Genomic DNA, 18,084 nt, shown 5'->3' with positions numbered 1-18,084 from the left:
GGAGAGGCAACCAATTGATGTTTCTCTTGCATGTCAACATTTTTCTGTCTCTCTCCCCTTCCCTTTCCCTCTCTTTAAAAATAAATAAATAAAACCTTTTAAACAATATTTATAGTATTATCAAGAAAATATTCCATGTTAGGATCAGAATGCTGTGTTTACCAACATAGAGGTAGCACTGTAACTATGTTTTGAAACGAGGACATTTAAATCCCAGAAAACTATTGTACTATTGTAATATGAAAGTATATCATCCAAAGCCTGACAAATAAACAAAAATCCAGAATACCTAAAAATGAACATTTCAAACTTGGTCTACTAAGTTGGTTATCCACTGTCAACATCCTAAAGACGGTCCTGTTTAGCTCACAAAAAGAAAACACAAACTGATGTGACACCACATGTACAATGCTTTATTTTTTCTCTCTCATGTATTAAAAAAAATTACATTCTTGAGCAATGTCTAACCAATCTCTCCACAAAAAGAAAAAAATCATTCATATTTAAAAAGAGAAAGGATTGAAAAACATAGTGTCAGGTTCTTGGGTGTTATAGAGCAAATTAATACACTTTAAAAAGGAAAACCTAAAAATAGAAAATGAACCACCCCAATTTATTCCCAAAATTAAAGTTAAATTACAAGCAATAAATTCCATAACCTGGCAAAACACACATACACAAAATCCCTCTTCCATTAAATTAGGAAAAACGAAACAAAACAGGAATACCAATAAGCTGTTACTCTTGGATAGCTAAAAACTAAACTTTGTAAAGATCTAGAAACAATGGTCTCCATATTATATACTCTGAATTTCAATTCCTGCTAAGTATTTTCATCTGTAAATTTCATTAACAGGTTGTTTTTTTTTTTGTTTTTTTTTAAGAAAGCAGAAACTACTTCTTAGGAATAGTTTGGGAACTAACACCTAAAAATAAAAAGTTCCTTTTCATTTTAAACCATGTACTTTAATGTGGCTAACAAAATATTAAATGTTATTAAAAAGTCATTAGACTTTTATTTATAAAACTTCCATGTGAAACCTCAGGTAATTTTAAATATTTGATGTTATCAAAATATTTCTCATTTATAAAACTTAGTAGATACTTAAGAAGCTTTAAAGGAGATTCAGAAATGAAAATATCACACATTTGCTAACCTGCTGAATATTAAATAAGCATACATCATTTGGCATATCATATAAAATATAAAAATAAAATATATTTGAAGGGCAAGATAACAGAGACAGTAAAATTCAGCAGACTATTTGCTACATGAGAACTCTTAACAAACTGTCACCTGTCTCCAAAACAGACTTTAGAGGCCCCTTGAGCTCTCCACCTGTTGAGACACTTCTTAGGTAATTAAGGTTAGATCCAGAGTCTAACCAGGGAAGCACTCCAGTATAATGAAAATAAACAGCCTATGTGCCAAAAAGATCCAAGTTTCATTCCTATTTAGCTCTGCCACTTACTGTGTAATCTTAAAAATATAGTTTTCTAAACCTTAATTTCTTTGTCTATAAAATGTGCATAAGAATAATGGTATCTATACCACCCATCTCACAGGACTGCTTTCCCTTAAAATAATTCTTGTGAAAGGAAACTATATAAAGTATCATGCACAAATGCTAGTTAAGTTTGTTCCTTTCTTTATAAGCAACAAATATTTACTAAAATCCTAAGGTAGGCACTGCACTAACTAAGCACTAACAGATGGCTGGATCAACCAACCAACCAATCAATCATGGTTGTTGCTGTTTAGAGACTTAAAGTCTGGTGACTATACAGATATAAATTATAATAATAAACTTTAAGTATGACAAAATAATGAATAATGTACTCTGGACACATGTAGGAAGCTGTACCAATGTTGTCTGTGGGATTCAAGGAAGATTTCAAAGGAGGTAATGTCAAAACTGCATACTAGAGAGAAAAAATAACAAATTTGTCAGACTGAGGTAATGAGAAGTAGAACTCCACATAAAAGAAAACAACTTACATAGATTCCACAAAGGTAGTCAAGAGCTCAGCTTGTTTAGGGAAGCACAAATAGTTCAACAATGCTATTATCTGGGGGGCAGGGGATGATAGTTGGTAAGAATGGCAGGGGAAATGAATGTTTGGAGAAAGACCAGAGGCAGGAAAACCAATTAAATTTCCTTTGCAATGGTCTATCTGCCACATACCTACATGTGAGAATGACTGAATACCTTTGACTAAAGTGGGGAATAAAGGAAAAGAAACAGACTTTTCATGCGGATGTGAAGACAGGTTTTGTAGCAATACGTTTAAGGTACTTAAATCTTCTAGGAGGAGATATATGTCCAGTAAAAACACAAGTTTAGAGATCAGAAAAAAGGATAAAGGCTTGAAATTCAGATTTGTAAGTCTTCAGCATTAAGGAAACTGATGAGATTTTTCCTACATGAGTGGTAACACTGTACTCTAAAAAATTAAATTACAATTCCCATTTTATATGTTCAAAATGTAACCTACTCTATCAGGGCCAAAGGAGTACAATTTAATCTCGTTAAATTACAGTTACATCGGTGAACTAAATGAGATTTCCATTTCTGAAGTCTGTTCAGTCCCGTTATTCAAATTACGAGTGATCTTTTATATCACCACGGTTCCGATATTCTCAAGGGTCTCCCAGAAGATCCTTTGTATTACCCAGAATCCCAGAGCTCCCTGAACTAATTTATACCAGGAGGGTCCTCCAGATCAGGACATCCTTTTGCCAGGGAAAAATTAATGAAAGTTACTATGAATGTATTCTAAATTTTAGGGCATATAAAGCACAAAAGTTTAAAATACAGTCCCTGTCTTTATGATTCTAGTTTGAGGGAAAAGGCAAGAAAACAAGTAATAAGATCAGCACTAAGGAGGTCATTTTATCATGAATATAAACTCACCAAGTCCTTGGACAAGTAACAAACAGGCAATACCTCTCTCCCTCCATTTCTATATATAGAGCTTTGGGGTAATTCAGTTTTTATTTTAATGGCAATTTTATGAAAAAAACACTAGATGGCGATACAGCATCCCAAAATTTTTTGATCACAGTTAATTTTTAGAACCATGAAAGATGTTTTTCAATACCTTATAAATAACGATTTTAGTTATTTTAAATCCTCATCTTAAAGCTGAAAATAATGAGATCTGGAGAGATTAAGCAACTTGCCCAATTTTTCACAACTAATTAAACAGCAGTGCCATAACTGGAGCAAAAGATTCCCCATTTAGGCCTAAGGGTTTTATATCCCTTGCATTAAGAAAGTAAATGTGCTAAGTTATCTCTAGAAAATAAAATTAACTTCAACTTACAGTGAAAGCACATACTTTTTTATATGGAAGTCACATAAAGAGAAAAAGATACTCCATCATTTGGAAAAGCACTGGAGCGACCTGGTAAAATAAAAACTCCCAGAGAAAGCATATCATTGTGGCTAAAGTCACAGGAAAGGTTAAATTTAAAATAGTTACTGAAAAAAATAAACCAAATTAAGAAATGGGGCAAAAAAAAATCCCTCTATTCTCAAGATCTAATTTCCCAATGCCAAATGAGACAAAGTATGAATACAGATGTTCAAAATGAGAAAATGACTCTTTTAAGTTTAAAGGAATCATTTTCCTTCTAATTTTAACCCAGCAGTTCTCATTCTTTATGTTATAATACACATGACAGGGAAGATCCATACTGGTCACATGCCCTTACTGTTCAATTCTTCCATACCAGCTGTAACTCCATCCAGTTCTCCTCAAATTCAAAGAAGATACTCAAAATCAAATGAATAAGAGATGTGGTTGATGCTATTAGAGTGGTACGCTGAAATCTGCTCTTTTTTAAACAAATATACCCTAGAATAATTTCTTGAACAGTTTACCTATTCTGTCTATAGCCAATTACTTATAAAATACTTCAAAGTGACTTAACATTGGATGGGTATGTATTATGGCAAAGCCCTACCTTTCTGCTTATAATAACAAAGAAGTATGAATGAAAAATCATTGCCGTATGTTTATTTTGAGAAATATCTAGAAAATTTGGGACAACAGAGTAAAATCTGTTAAAGACAGGTCTCAGCATGTTAGAAATCAGTTACATTGTTAAATTTTACTTGAACAATGTATGTATTTTAAAGTTATTCTATTTAAATAAGCCCACCTCTCTAACAAATTTTAAAGAAATTATAATTATTCAAATCTGAAAAAGAAAAGCTTCAGAAGAGTATATAAACCCCTGAAAGATAGAATATTTACTAATAAAACAAAATGATACACCAAATTTTTACCTTACAACTTTCATTAAGCAGAAAATTTCAGTATATATTATGTAAAAATGGAAAGTTATGAGATTTTAAGTTTCTTACTTCTCTGAGCTCAAAATTCCCATATCAATTCAGCAAGGCAATGAGGACCACGGCTCAGTGAACATACCACACTCATTGTACACCCAACACTCCATTTTAAAAGGTTTGATTGATAAAATTTGGCTCTTCAGTTTTTCTGGAATATATCTATTTCAATATGAACAAAAATCTGTATGAAAAGAATCTCAGATAACCCTGGCCAGTATGGCTCAGCTTGGTTGGAGCATCAGTCCCATAACCGCAGGGTTGTGGGTTAGATCCCTAGTCAGGGCGCCTTTGATCCCTGGTCCAGGTGCAACCAATCGATGCTTTCTCTTTCGAATCAATGTTTCTCTCTCTCTTTCTCATTTCCTCTCTCCCTTCCTCTCTCTCTAAAAGAAATGAAAAAATGTACTTGGGTGAGAAATGAATGACTATGAGATGGAAAATGGTAATTTAGCTGTTCTTCATCTACATAAAAAAATAACAAAAACAAAGTGAATTTATATTCAAGTATGCCAGATACATACTATATTATGAAAGGATAATATAATTACAGTGAAATCTCAATTAACCAGCTAAGGAGATAGTATCCTTAATTAAGTAAAACTTCCCCCTGAAGAACAGGCACTGAAATTCAGTCACTCAAGAAAATATACTTCAAGTGAAATGTTGGATTAAGTACACATCTGGACCAATTCATTTTTTTCCTTCAGTTCTACCAGGAGGCACTATTATATATTATAGAAAGAGTAAAAATTTGGGAGTTGGAAGCCCTGACTCTGCCAACAAATATTTTTTGATCTTTTAAAGTCACTGGGTCTCAGGTTTCTCAAGTGCAAAATGAGGGTTATAGTTTTTAAGCTCTAGAATAATCTTAAATGAAAACCAACCATATAATACTTTCTTTAAAAAAAATTAATTAGAAGTGTAGTGGGTAAAACAACAGTAAAAAAGCTCTGGCTAATATATGTTGAGGGACTGTAGCTGTATCCATAACAACCCATCCACACCACAGTTTCTGCAGCGTTTCATGGAACCCAAAACACACCGTTTAAAAATCTCTATACACTAAACAATGAAAATAATTTTCAGAATGGCACAGGCAAGATTCAAAAATAAACAGATTTTTTGACTCTAAGAAATTCAAACAAAAGAAGGTGTTTTTCAACTAATCTGAAACTGACAAAGATTCAGTGAAAGTAAACACCTATTTCTAAGAATTACAACTTACAAATATTTCTTTATATTAAATATGGTCACACTAAAGAAATTACAGGGTTGCCATATAAAAGAATGTTAATTAAATATATATCTAAAAATAAAGCAATAATGGTGTCTGACAGTAAAGAAATTGGCTAAACTAGAGCTTCATTTAAAGTAGATTTACAGTTGGGAGTACATGAAACACAGAGTTTATTCTTGTATTATTGTTTATTTTTTAAAAGATTTTATTTATTTTTAGACAGAGGGGGAGGAAGAAAGAGAGGGAGAGAAACGTCAATGTGTGGTTGCCTCTCACACACCCACTACTGGGAGCCTGGCCCACAACCGAGGCATGTGTCCTCACTGGGAATTGAACTAGCGACCCTTTGGTTCCCAAGCTGGCACTCAATCCACTGAACCACACCAGCCAGAGCTTATTATTGTTTATTAATTATTTTATTATTTTCCATATGAACAACTGTAAACCTACTTTTGCCATCCCTGTGTATCTAAAAATAAAGAAATAATGCTGACTGACAGGAAAGAAATGGGTTAATGCAGACCTTTATTAAACTCAGTTAATTCCAGTTTACTTACATAAAATACACTATTTCACAAAAATATTTCTAAATTCCATATTAGTTTTAATAAGACAAGTCATATTTTACTACCAGACACAAAAGTACCAAAGTGGGATACAAATGCCAACTTTAACCAAAGAAACTCCACACAGAGAAGTTATATACTGAATTAACTTCTTTATAAGTTTCTTTAAATAAAAGCCTCCAGGGAGTTTAAAACAAACAAACACAACTATAGATATAACTATAACTTTAAAAAAGGACATTCAAAATAATTAAAACAAAGTTTATAATTAAACATGCAATATAAAAAGCATATACCAAGGTTTTTCCCTTAGCACAAAAATTACAAATGCCTTAATGTCCCAATCTGCATTAGAAACAAGTATAAATTTCCAGAAGAATCCTAAATTCACTTAAGTTACATTTAAAATGGAATGTTTTAAAAGAAATTATGTTTACTTCTAGGTGTTAAAAACACAATTATTTTTAAATTAAGCTACATGTATAAAATGTGTAATTAAAATAGTTTACGCAGTTATGGTGTAAAATTTTATTATCCTGTGTATTTAACCATGAAAAATAAATTTCCCTTTTCTTAAAAAATAAACTATCAACAAGGTGTTGTTACTATAGCTTCTGAAACTGGTCTGTAATGTCTATAATTTTCATCTGAAAGTACTCTTACCTTTCTTCTGAGCTATACAATCGAGCAAGTCCAAAATCTGCAAGTTTTATCTGCCCTCTGGTAAAATAAAATGAACAAAGGTTATTAGTCTACTTTGAATTGGTCACACACACTCATACTCTATTCCTAGAAGTAATTAAAAATTAAGTATAAACTTTAACTTTGACCACATTGCAGTACCCAAGGTCTTATAGGTAAAAGCGAGTATATAAACTCAGGATGAGGTAAAAAATTAGTATTTTTCTTTGGAGAGTTTTAGCTACTTTAATACTGGTACTATTTTATTAGTACTAGTATAACAGCATTTCATTAGTTCCTATTTAGAAAAGTGCCCTTTGAAAAAAAATGATGTAATTTCTACTACTTAGTAATAAGACAAATTACTTGTTCAAGTCAATAATGTTCAAGAAATAAATCACAATGTTTTAAATTTATGTTTAATTTTTCCATTCCTAGAGGGGCTAGGTGCATGGAACTCTATACTAACCAAAATCAGGACCAGGCATGCTTCACTTAAACTAATAAATAATACCAATTACAACAGAATTATCAGTGTTCAGGTTATGCTGCCAGTAAAATATCCAACATTTTAAAAGACAGATAGATAGATTGATAGTTTGATTGACTGATAGAAGAGAAGGGAAGGGAAGGAGGGAGGTAGAGAAACATCAGTAAGTTGCTTCTCACATACTCCCAACCAGGGACCTGGTCCGTAACCCAGGCATGTGCCCTGAACCTGTAATCAAACAGGCATTCTTTTGGTTTGCAGGACAACGCCCACCTTACTGAGCAACACCACTCAGTGCTCAACAGGTGGGTGGGGGATGGGGGGTGGGGGTGTGTGTGTGTGTGTGTGTGTGTACACACACGTATATATACACTTAAAAGAAGTCCACTTTAAAACCGTGATAACTGTTTTAAAAAAACTGTAAATTAAAAAAATTCTAAAGTCTAATCTTACTCCAAAGCTAAAATCGTATTATCAATTATTAGAAGATACGTTCACATTTGAACAATAATGAAACAAGAAAGTCAGCTAAGTATTATTTTATGTACATTATAAACTATTATTGGAAGTTAATTAACTATAGTATATTTGACAAAATTCAGAACAGGTTGAGCAATGAAATACAGTTGGCCCTTGAAAAACAGAGGTTTCAACTGCATGGGTCCAATTATACGCATTTTTTAAAATCAACACTGCAAATGTATTTTCTCTTCCTTATGATTTATTTAATAAAACTTCTTTTGTCTAGCTTACTTTATTATAAAAATACAATATATGATACATATAATATAAAATATGTATTGATCAACTATATGTTATCAGTAAGGATTCCAGTCAACAGGATTAGTAAAGTATTTGAACAGTCAAAAGTTACAGGCAGATATTCACCTGTGTGTGTCAGGGGGAGGAGGGGATTTGGCACCCCTACAGCCCCAGTTGCTCAAGAGTCAACTGTAATCTAAATTACAAATCCTTTTAACAAAATGAAGGTATACATTATATAAAACTCACTTTGAACATACATATCAAACTCATCCCATACCTATTATTTAGAAGAATATTTGAACATTTAATATCTCTATGCAAAAAGTTCTTCTTATGACAATAATCCAGACCTTCCATGAGCTGTCTCATAAACGACTTGATGTGATTTTCATTAAAATGAACCAAGCCTGATTCCAGTAGTCCCATCAGATCATGGTCCATATATTCAAACACCAGATAAAATGCACCTAAGAACAAAAATAATTAAAAGATTAAAGACTTTTATTCTTACAACTTTTCTTAATCCTTGTAGAGAAATGCTACTTTGTCACTTCAGTAATGTTCATCTTTCTCTCTGAACTTGGTATCAATAAATACAACCCAAGGATCTAACACAGTTTGCATCCCATAAGTGCAACTCTTATGATATAAAATCAACCCTGTTGCTTTTCTCATTGCACAGTTTCTGGGTATAATTAATGTAAAATAAATTCCTAACTGTTTAACATAAACAAATTGTCTCTCAGCAGAAGCAGCATAAAATTAGTATAGCTCATTAAAGAAAATTTAAAGGTGGCAAAAGAATTGTTTTTAATAAAAAAACATCTGAGCTCAGCTGAACTTTAGATGACCTCCTTTAAGCCTTCAACATGTATTTTAACTGTCTATACAGCTGCAGAGCATTTGAAAGCATAAAAATTACAACTCTGTTATGAAACCAGCTTAATCCTGCTAACAAAACCTACCATAATGTAGCACACACACAACTGTACTTATGGGAAGAGATTAAATAATCCTAAGTGAAATTTGCACAAATTGAATCCAAAGCTATATAAAAAAATATACCAATCAAGTTTAGTTTACGAATGGAAAAGCTAATAAAATTCAATACATTTTGTCAGAGGAAAAACGTATCAATATGTCAAAAAAGGGCATCTGAAGATAGTTCACAATCAGTTTCTAATTAAAAACAAGGCAAACATCTTGTTGTACTCTTAAAAGTTTATAGTGAAACATTCTCTGAAACCAATAACTAATGATATATTTATTAGTAAAATGCGAGGGGTTGCATACAAAATGAAAGCATTCATTGTTACTAACTGTCCTAGAAGTCAGTAAAATTAAAGACAAAATATAAATTTTTTTTAGTATATTTTTATTGCTTTATAGTGACACGCTTTTAAAAATATCTAAAATTGGCACTCTACCTATATTTAGTGGTATGTGGATGCCAAAAGTTACTTTACATTTAAGGTGTGGATACTGGATGAAAAGCCTGAATGAGGGAGTAAAAGGAGTCAGATGGGGCAGGTTCCCTGAACTGAGGCTAGATAAGTGTTATCAAATACTGAAGCATGGTTAAGTAAGGTGGAAACTGAAAAGCAATAATTTGATTTGGTAGCACTTAATATTATTAGTGTTCTAAAAGGTCCTAATAAAGAAATAGGGTCAGAGGCCAAATTGCAGGTTCAGGTTATGAGTAGGAGGGAAAAGATTACAGCAGAGATTATAGAGTAAGTTTTCAAGAAGCATGTCTTTTAAGAAGCAGCAGTTGTTTTGTTTTTGTTTTTGTGTCCAATGCACTTGCTTATGCATATATCATAATTAACTAGTGAGGCCCAAAGCAAGAATCACATGCAGGACAGGTACAATAAAAACAAAATATAAATATTAAAAGGGGCAAAAATACAACTAGTCATTGCTACAATGACTGTTCTCCTGAAAATCCAAAAGAATAAAAAGAGTAGCTGAGTTAGAGAAAATCATACATAAAAAAGCAAAAGATTTCATATATGCCAATAACGATTCATTAGAAATAAAATTTAAGTGATTCTACAATAGAAAAAATTATACTACAAATGACTGGGAATAAACTTTAATTAGAATTATGCAAATTCTTAAGAAATAACAAATTGTAAAATTTGTATTTTACAATTTCAATTAAAAAAAACCAATGACATTTGTTTTCTTTTGCTGAAGGGACATTCAATTTGACAAAATGATTCTAAAATTCACCTTGAAGAAAACAAAAATCAGGCTTTGACAAACTATAAATGTATATTGTGAACACAAGGACAACCAACTAGGATAATTTTATAAAGAAGCATCACTGATAGGCTAACAAAGGAGAAAAAAAAAAGGAATCATATAAGAAGCTTAACTAAGCAGAGAAGGCAGAAAAAGTGTGGAAGGGAAATTTAAAAAGACAACAAATAGAAAATGTTAACAAATATGGTAGATATTAATCTAACTGTATTAATAGTGACCTTAAATGCCAATAGTCTAAATATTCCAATTAAAACACACAGACTGGTAAAATGGATAAAAAAAAAAAAAAGACCCACCTATATGTGCTCCACAAAACATCCACATTAAATATTGACAGAGATTAAAAGAATGGAGAAAGCTATACCATACTATCACTAATCAAAAGAAAACAGAAGCTAAATATATTAATTTCAGACAGAGCAGACTTAAGAGCAAGGAAAGTTATCAAAAATGAAGAAGGGCACTACCTAATGATAAAGGGGTCAATTCTCCAAGAAGACAGAACAACCTTTTATGTGTTCGCTCCTCACAAAAGGCTGCCAAAATACATCAGGAAAAAACTGAACTACATAGACAGAAATGGTTTCTATATATGATTCTATATAACACTTTCTCCAACAACAGCAAAATACCCATGTTTCTTAAATTCACATGAACTATTCACCAACACAGAGTACACTAAGGGCCATAAGACTTACCTAAAAAAATTGAAAAGAAAACATTTTTACAGAGTATGCTATCAGATCACAATGAAATTGAACTAAAATCAGTAATAGGGAGATAGCTGAGAAAAACACAAAATACTTGTGTTTAAAAAACACAAGTTTTTTTAAACACAAGTTTAAAAAAATAAAAAAAAATAACACATGGGTTAAAGAAAAGGTCTAAAAAGACATTTTAGAATATTTTGAAATAGATTAAAGTGAACAAAACTAACATATGTGGGATACAGCAAAGCTATTCCTTAGAGAGAAATTATAACACTGAATAAATGTATTAGAAAATAAGATCTAAAATCAACAACCTAACTATCCACTTTAGCAACTAGAGAAAAAGCAAATTACATTACAAGTAATGAGAAAACCAAATAATAAAGATTGGAACAGAATTCAATGAAACTGAAAATAGGAACTCAACAGAGAAAAATCAACAAAACTAAAAGTCATTCTCTGAAAAGATCAATAAAACTGGTAAACCTGTAGCCAGGGTAGGGTGCAAATTACTAATATCATAAATAACATTACTAGTATCAGGTCATCACTATTGCTCCCAAGAACATTAAAAGGATGGTAAATATATGTACTGAATGCCCATAAATTTGATAATCTAGATAAAACAGATTAATACCTTGAAAGACACAATCTACTAAAACTAACATGAGGAAAAACAGACAATTTCAATAGGCCCATGAAGTCTGTCCAGAAAAAGTCCAGCCATTGTTAATGAGAATGGTGTGCGTGTTACCAGTGTAACCTGGCAGCCTAGGAGAGTGGCCTGGAATGCATATGTGTAAACAAAGACAACTTCACTGTACTAGTCAGTAAGGGTGGTAGATGCCATTGACTGAGCATGTGTACTGTGTGGCTGTGGTATGCAAAATAACTGAGTACAGCAACAAACCTACTTCAAATTTTGCATTAAGCTGGAACATGCTTTTGCAGAAACTATTCAGATGATTCAGAAGCCCGAAACTACGGACAACTGGTGATTAGCAGCTTCATCACGACAATGCACCTGCTCATGTATCACATCTTGTGCAGAGTTTTCTGGTGAAACATCAAATCACCCAGGTGATTCAGCCCCTCCACAGCCCAGATTTGGCACCCTATGAATTCCTGCTTTTCCCAAAACTAAAATCACCTTTGAAAGGGAAGAGATTCAGGACATCAATGAGATTCAGGAAAATACAACAGGGCAGCTGATGGTGATGGGAGAACAGTGTGAGGTCTCAAGGTGCCTACTTTGAAGGGGAGTGGAGCATCATTGCCCTATGTACAATGTTTCTTATATCTTGTATCTTCTTCAATAAATATTTCTAGTTTTCATATTACATGACTGGATACCTTCTGGATAGACCTCATATACCTACTGCAGAAAATTAATCAATATTTAATTACCCTCCAAAATGAAAGCACCAGGCTCAAATGGATTTACTGATGCATTCTACCAAAAGAACAAAATATAAGCAAACTGAATTCAACATGTATTAAAAGAATTATATACCATTTCCAAGTGTGACTTAATACACTTGGTATGCAATACAAAAATCAATTAATATAAACCATGACATCAACAAGAGGCTAACAAAGGAAAACTGTATGATCATAGCAGCAGATGCAGAAAAGCATTTGACAAATTCCAGCAACCATTCATGATTCAAACAAACAAACAAACAAACAACCGCAAACAAAACTCCCAAACCAAGAACAATGGAGAACTTCCTCAACTTGATAAAGAAAATCTACAAGAACCTGTAGCTAATATATTTAATAGTAAGAGAACTTCCAATAATGTCAACTAGCCAAGGATATCCCCTCTCACCACCTCTATTTATCATTGTACCTGGCAAATGAAGTAAGACAAGAAAAGAAAGTAAAAGGTATATAGATTACGAAGGAAAAAATAAAATGTCTTTGTTCACAATTAACACAACTGTCTATGTAGAAAATCCCAAATTCAACAAAAGAGTACCGGAACTTATAAGCAGTTATAACAAGTTTGCAAGGTCCAGAGTTAATATACAAAAGGTAACTGCTTTCTTACATACTGGCAGTGAACAATTGGAAGTGTAAATTAAAAACATTTTACCACTTACAGCAACAAAACAAAGCAAAACAAAAAACCCCCCTAGGTATAAATCTAACAAAATATGTACAAGAGCTATGTAAGAAAAACCACAAAATTCTGAAAAAAGAAACCAAGCTCTAAACAACAGAACTGGTTCCATGTCCATGGAAAAGGACTCAATATTGTCAAGATGTCAGTTCTTCTCAAATAGATCAATACATTTAATGCAATCCCAATAAAAATCCCAGCAAGTTATTCTGTGATATTGACAAACTGAAAAAGTTCATGTGGTGAAAGGCAAAATACCTCAGATAGCCAACCCAATATTGAATACAGTATTAAAGGAGAATGAAGTTAGAGGGCTATTACTATTTGACTTCAAAACTTACTGTAAAGCTACGATAATCAATCCAATGTAGTATTAGCAAAAGAACAGACAAACAGAATAGAAAGCCCATGAAGAGACCCTTAAAGAAAAGTCCACTTAGACAAAGAGCAAAGACACTCTAATAGTAAAAGGATAATTTTCAACAGATGCTGGAACAAGTAAACATAAGACATGCAAAAACAAAAGAAACAAAAAAACCCCCCTACATACAGATCTTACACACTTCACAAAAATTACCTCAAAATGGATCACAGACCTCAGGGTAAAATTCAAAGCTGTAAAACTCCCAAAAGATATCATAGGAGAAAATTTAGGTGAACACACATTTGGTAATGACTTGGTAGTTTTAAGACCAAAATCATAACCTGTAAAGAAGAAATGGTCTTCCTGTGGAATAAGTTGGACTTCATTAAAATACAAAACTTTGGCTCTGAGAAAGACACCATTAGGAGAATATACATATACAAAGAAGTCTTAAAAATAACAGTAAGTAAACAAACAGTCCAATTAAAAAGTGGGCAAAAGATATGAAGAGACATGTCCCCAAAGAAAATAAACACATGGCATATAAACATATGAAAACATTCTCAACATATTTCATTAGAGAAAGACAAATGGCAAATTAAAACAATAATGGGATATCATAAATACTTACTAGAATGGCAATAATCTGAAACACTGACAATACCAAATGCTAGTAAGAAACCACTCATCATACATCGCTTGTGACAATACAAAATGATACAACCATTTCTAAAGAGTGTGTGGGAGCTTCTTAAAAAACCAAACATATTCTTACCATATAATCCAGCAACCACACTCCCTGATATTTACCCAAAAGAGCTGAAAACTTATGTCCACACAGAAACCTGCACGTAAAAGTTTATAGCAGCTTTATTCATAATCGTCAAAATTGGAAAGCAACCAAAATGTCCTTGAGTAAGTGAATGAAAAAATAAACTGTGGTACATCAGAACAATGAAATATTAATCAGCACTACAAAAATAAAAAATAAAAAAATAAAGGTGTACAAAGCCATGAAAATCCAAGGAGCATACTTACATGCATATTATTGTACTAAGTCAAAGAAGCCAATTTGAAAAGGCTAAATACTGTATGTTTCCAACTATATTATGTTCTGGAAGAAGTAAAACAATGAGGATAGTAAAAAACTCAGTGGCTGCCAGGGTTTCAAGGTGTGGGAATGAGTAGGTGGAACACAAGAAAATTTTAAAGACAATGAAAGTATTTCGCGTGCGTGTGTGTGTGTGTGTGAGAGAGAGAGAGAGAGAGAGAGAGAGAGAGAGAGAGACTGAGACCGATTGATTCTGTGTGTGGGGGACTTACTGTGCTTGCCTTTGTCTCTATTTCTGTGTACTGGCCTGTGGATCTCTCTCAAGATTCCACTGAACTCTGTATGTCTGTTGGACTCTGTGTGTCTGATGGCTGATTGCCTGACCAACCCTATCTGTCTCTCTGATTCTGTCTCTCTCACAAAAGTAAAATTCTAAAATAACTGATATGGTATAAAGAGTTTATATAAAATATAAATTACGATTTATTTAAATATGTGTATATTTAAATATATATTTCTATTACTTCTGTTTCCATTTTTGAGCTCAGAGGGTCTAAAAGGATACAACAGGCTGTTAACACTGGGATGAGCAGAAAGTAGTAAGAGACAATGGGAAATTAATTTTTTCTTCATATAGATTGGCATTATTTCAATGGTTATGGCAAGCTCACTTTTATAACCATTGAAATAATGCTAAAAAAATAACTAAAAGAGGAACTTTACTTGCAAAAGAAAAATATTAAAGAGTTGACAGTTAAAAGCCATTAAAATACAAGAGATTTTAAATTCATGCTAAATTCAGGCAAAGCAATAAAATTCAATGAGAACACCCCAGGGGGGAAAATGATTGTGTTAGTTGCACTTCTAATTCCCTTCTTTTAGTAGACAGTACAATCGTTATCGTTCACTTCAATTAGATAGAATCCTTCAATATCGGCCCCACCAAAAGATCTGAGCAACCCTTGACAAGAAGTCAAGCCAAACATTTGAGGCCTGGCAATCACAACTTGACCTGATTTTTAATTGGTGGAAAACCTTCCATTAGCAATCCAGAAGAACCCTGTACTATAGGGCATTCTAAGACCACAGGCTACTTTAGGATGGACCTCTCCGATCTATACCTCTTATCCAAGTTTTAGTCAAACTTGGACTTTCTAAAACCCAATGCACACTGGCTTGAACAAAAAAAAGAAAAAAGAAAAAGAAGAAAATAAATTTATCAATCTTCTAAATATTCTCCTTGGTTTTGGGTATGGAGTAATATAGAGCTTTCAGAAATCTTATGGCAAAAGAGTCTAAGTTCTCTCTCTCCATTTCTCAGTGTTGGCTCTATCTTCAGAACGCACACTGCCTACTGCCTACTGCCTACTGCCTCAAGGTGGTTGCTAGAGCAACAGACCCTTCTTGCTCTTAGGCTTACATCTCACAGTTAAGAAGAAACCCTTCTATAGTGAAATTTTAGGAAGAGCTTCAAACTCTGCACAGAAGAACTGTAAGGATCTGAGCGACATGCCTCTAGGGACCTGGAAGTGGAGTCAGGTTCACAGCTACATGGCTTAGAACAAGATAAAAAGTGGATCCTCATCAAAAAGCCCAAGGCTATTATAAAAAGGAAGGTAAATAGGAGGGTAACTAGTTAAGGTAAATAGGGTAAATTGTTGGTAAGACACCAAAACATGTCAAATACATTATCTACCCCAAAGAAGAGCCAATACCAAGCTCTGCTCTATCTATGACTACAACACTATCCATTCAGAAGCCATTAGTTACATATACTTATGTAACTAATGCACCTGAATTGTGGTTAGACTCACTGAGATGAGATGCACTATGGATTTTGAAGACATAGTACAAAGAAATGTAAAATAGTCAATTTTAATATTCATTACATGTTGAAATAAGATTTTGGAAAAAATAAAGTATATTTTAAAAACTGGAGGGAGAAAATATATAATTATATTATTAAAAAATATATGGCAAGAGGGGGGATACACCAAGAAAATAAACAAATTCACTGGCACATCAATTTAAATGAGAGGAAACTAGTTGACTACTTATTACTAATTCCAAAATCATATTTCACACATGACCAAAACATTATAAAAAGTAAGGAAAATTATAGCCAGCACAATTTATAAAAATGTGTTTTAAAATTCTTCTGCCCTGACCGGTGTGGTTCAGCTGGTTGGGCACTGTCCCACAAAGCAAAAGGTCGTGAGTTTGATGCCCAGTCAGGGTACAAGCCTGGACTGTGGGTTCAATTTCCAGTCAGGGCACATACGAGAGGCAACAGAGCGATGTTTCTCTCTCTTATCTATGTTTCTCACCTTCCTCTTTCCCCTCCCTTCTCCTCTCTCTAAAGATAAATAAAATCTAAAAAAAAAAAAAAAATCTTGTAAAAATCCTAATCCAAAAACCATTTCAAGGATGTGAAAAAAAAAAATCTACTTTCAATTATCCATTCTATAATTGATTTATCTATATTGACCTAGACTCTATTTGTCCAAAGACAATAAATTAGTAAAAATCAGACAGAAGGAATAAAAATGGTGAATGTGGAACAAAAAACTACAAGTTTCCATTTGAAAATCTTAATTTAGATTTTGTAATATGTATTTTATATAAACTCTTTATACCGTATCAGTTATTTTAGAATTTTACTTTTGTGAGACTTTATATGACAGAACGGTCAACAGAAATTTATTTTAACTAAGTACAAGATGAGTAAGAGTTGCTAATATCATTAACCTAATAAGGTAACACTGCAGATAGAAAACTAAGTAATTGTATTATAATGCTTTAACTGATAGGCTTAAAAATGATATTGTGCCCTAGCCTAGCTGGTGTGGCTCAGTGGATTGAGCACTGGACTGGCCTGTGAACCAAAGGGTCACAGGTTTGATTCCCAGTGTAGGGCACATGCCTGGGTTGCAGGCCAGGCCCCCAGGAGGGGGCGTGCGAGATGCAACCGCACATTGATATTTCTTATCCCTCTCCCTCCCTTCCCTTCTCTAAAAATAAATAAATAAAATCTAAAAAAAAAAGAAAAAAATGGTATCCTATCATGAAACATGAAACCTGATTGGGGAGGAAAAGAAATTTAAGCTGAGATTTAGAGCAGGGCTGAGAGCCAGCAGGCTGATGCAGGTGAGAGGCATGCTCAGTTTGAGAAACCTTTGTGAAATGTGAAAATGATAGATCTAGTGAATAGTTGTAACTATCTGGAGTTCAGGTTTAGAAACATTTTTATGAAATAATGGCACACAACTGATGGTTATAATAACCTTAGAGCTATGAGAATATCTGGGAAGAAGAGAGAACACCAAGGACATACCCTGAAGAACACCAACAGTGAAGGATAAGGCGAAGAAAGAGCTAATGATTAAGACTATGGAGCAACAGTTAGAAAACGAATCTGGCTAGAACTTTTTCAGAAATTCCACAGGTATTCAAAGCAAATCAACAT

General features: G+C 33.1%; 1 protein-coding gene across 2 annotated transcripts in view; it reads right to left on the bottom strand.

Annotated features, from left to right (window-relative positions):
• The window catches only part of CDK13 (cyclin dependent kinase 13), a 119,004-nt gene that overhangs the window by 28,890 nt on the left and 72,030 nt on the right, over window positions 1-18,084 (bottom strand). For both annotated transcript variants that reach the window (XM_054564113.1, XM_054564114.1), the window contains exons 6-7: window positions 8,378-8,567; window positions 6,828-6,884 (exon numbers count right to left, since the gene is read on the bottom strand). In XM_054564113.1, the coding sequence (XP_054420088.1) occupies window positions 6,828-6,884; window positions 8,378-8,567 (247 nt within the window). The remainder of the gene's footprint in view (window positions 1-6,827; window positions 6,885-8,377; window positions 8,568-18,084) is intronic.

Source organism: Pteronotus mesoamericanus, unplaced genomic scaffold (assembly GCF_021234165.1).
Source record: "Pteronotus mesoamericanus isolate MK-2021 breed Mesoamerican mustached bat unplaced genomic scaffold, CSHL_Meso_final scaffold_85, whole genome shotgun sequence".
In the NCBI taxonomy this organism is placed as follows: Eukaryota; Metazoa; Chordata; class Mammalia; order Chiroptera; family Mormoopidae; genus Pteronotus; species Pteronotus mesoamericanus.
Note: the sequence above shows the minus strand (reverse complement) of the source record. Positions and strands in the feature narration are given on the sequence as shown.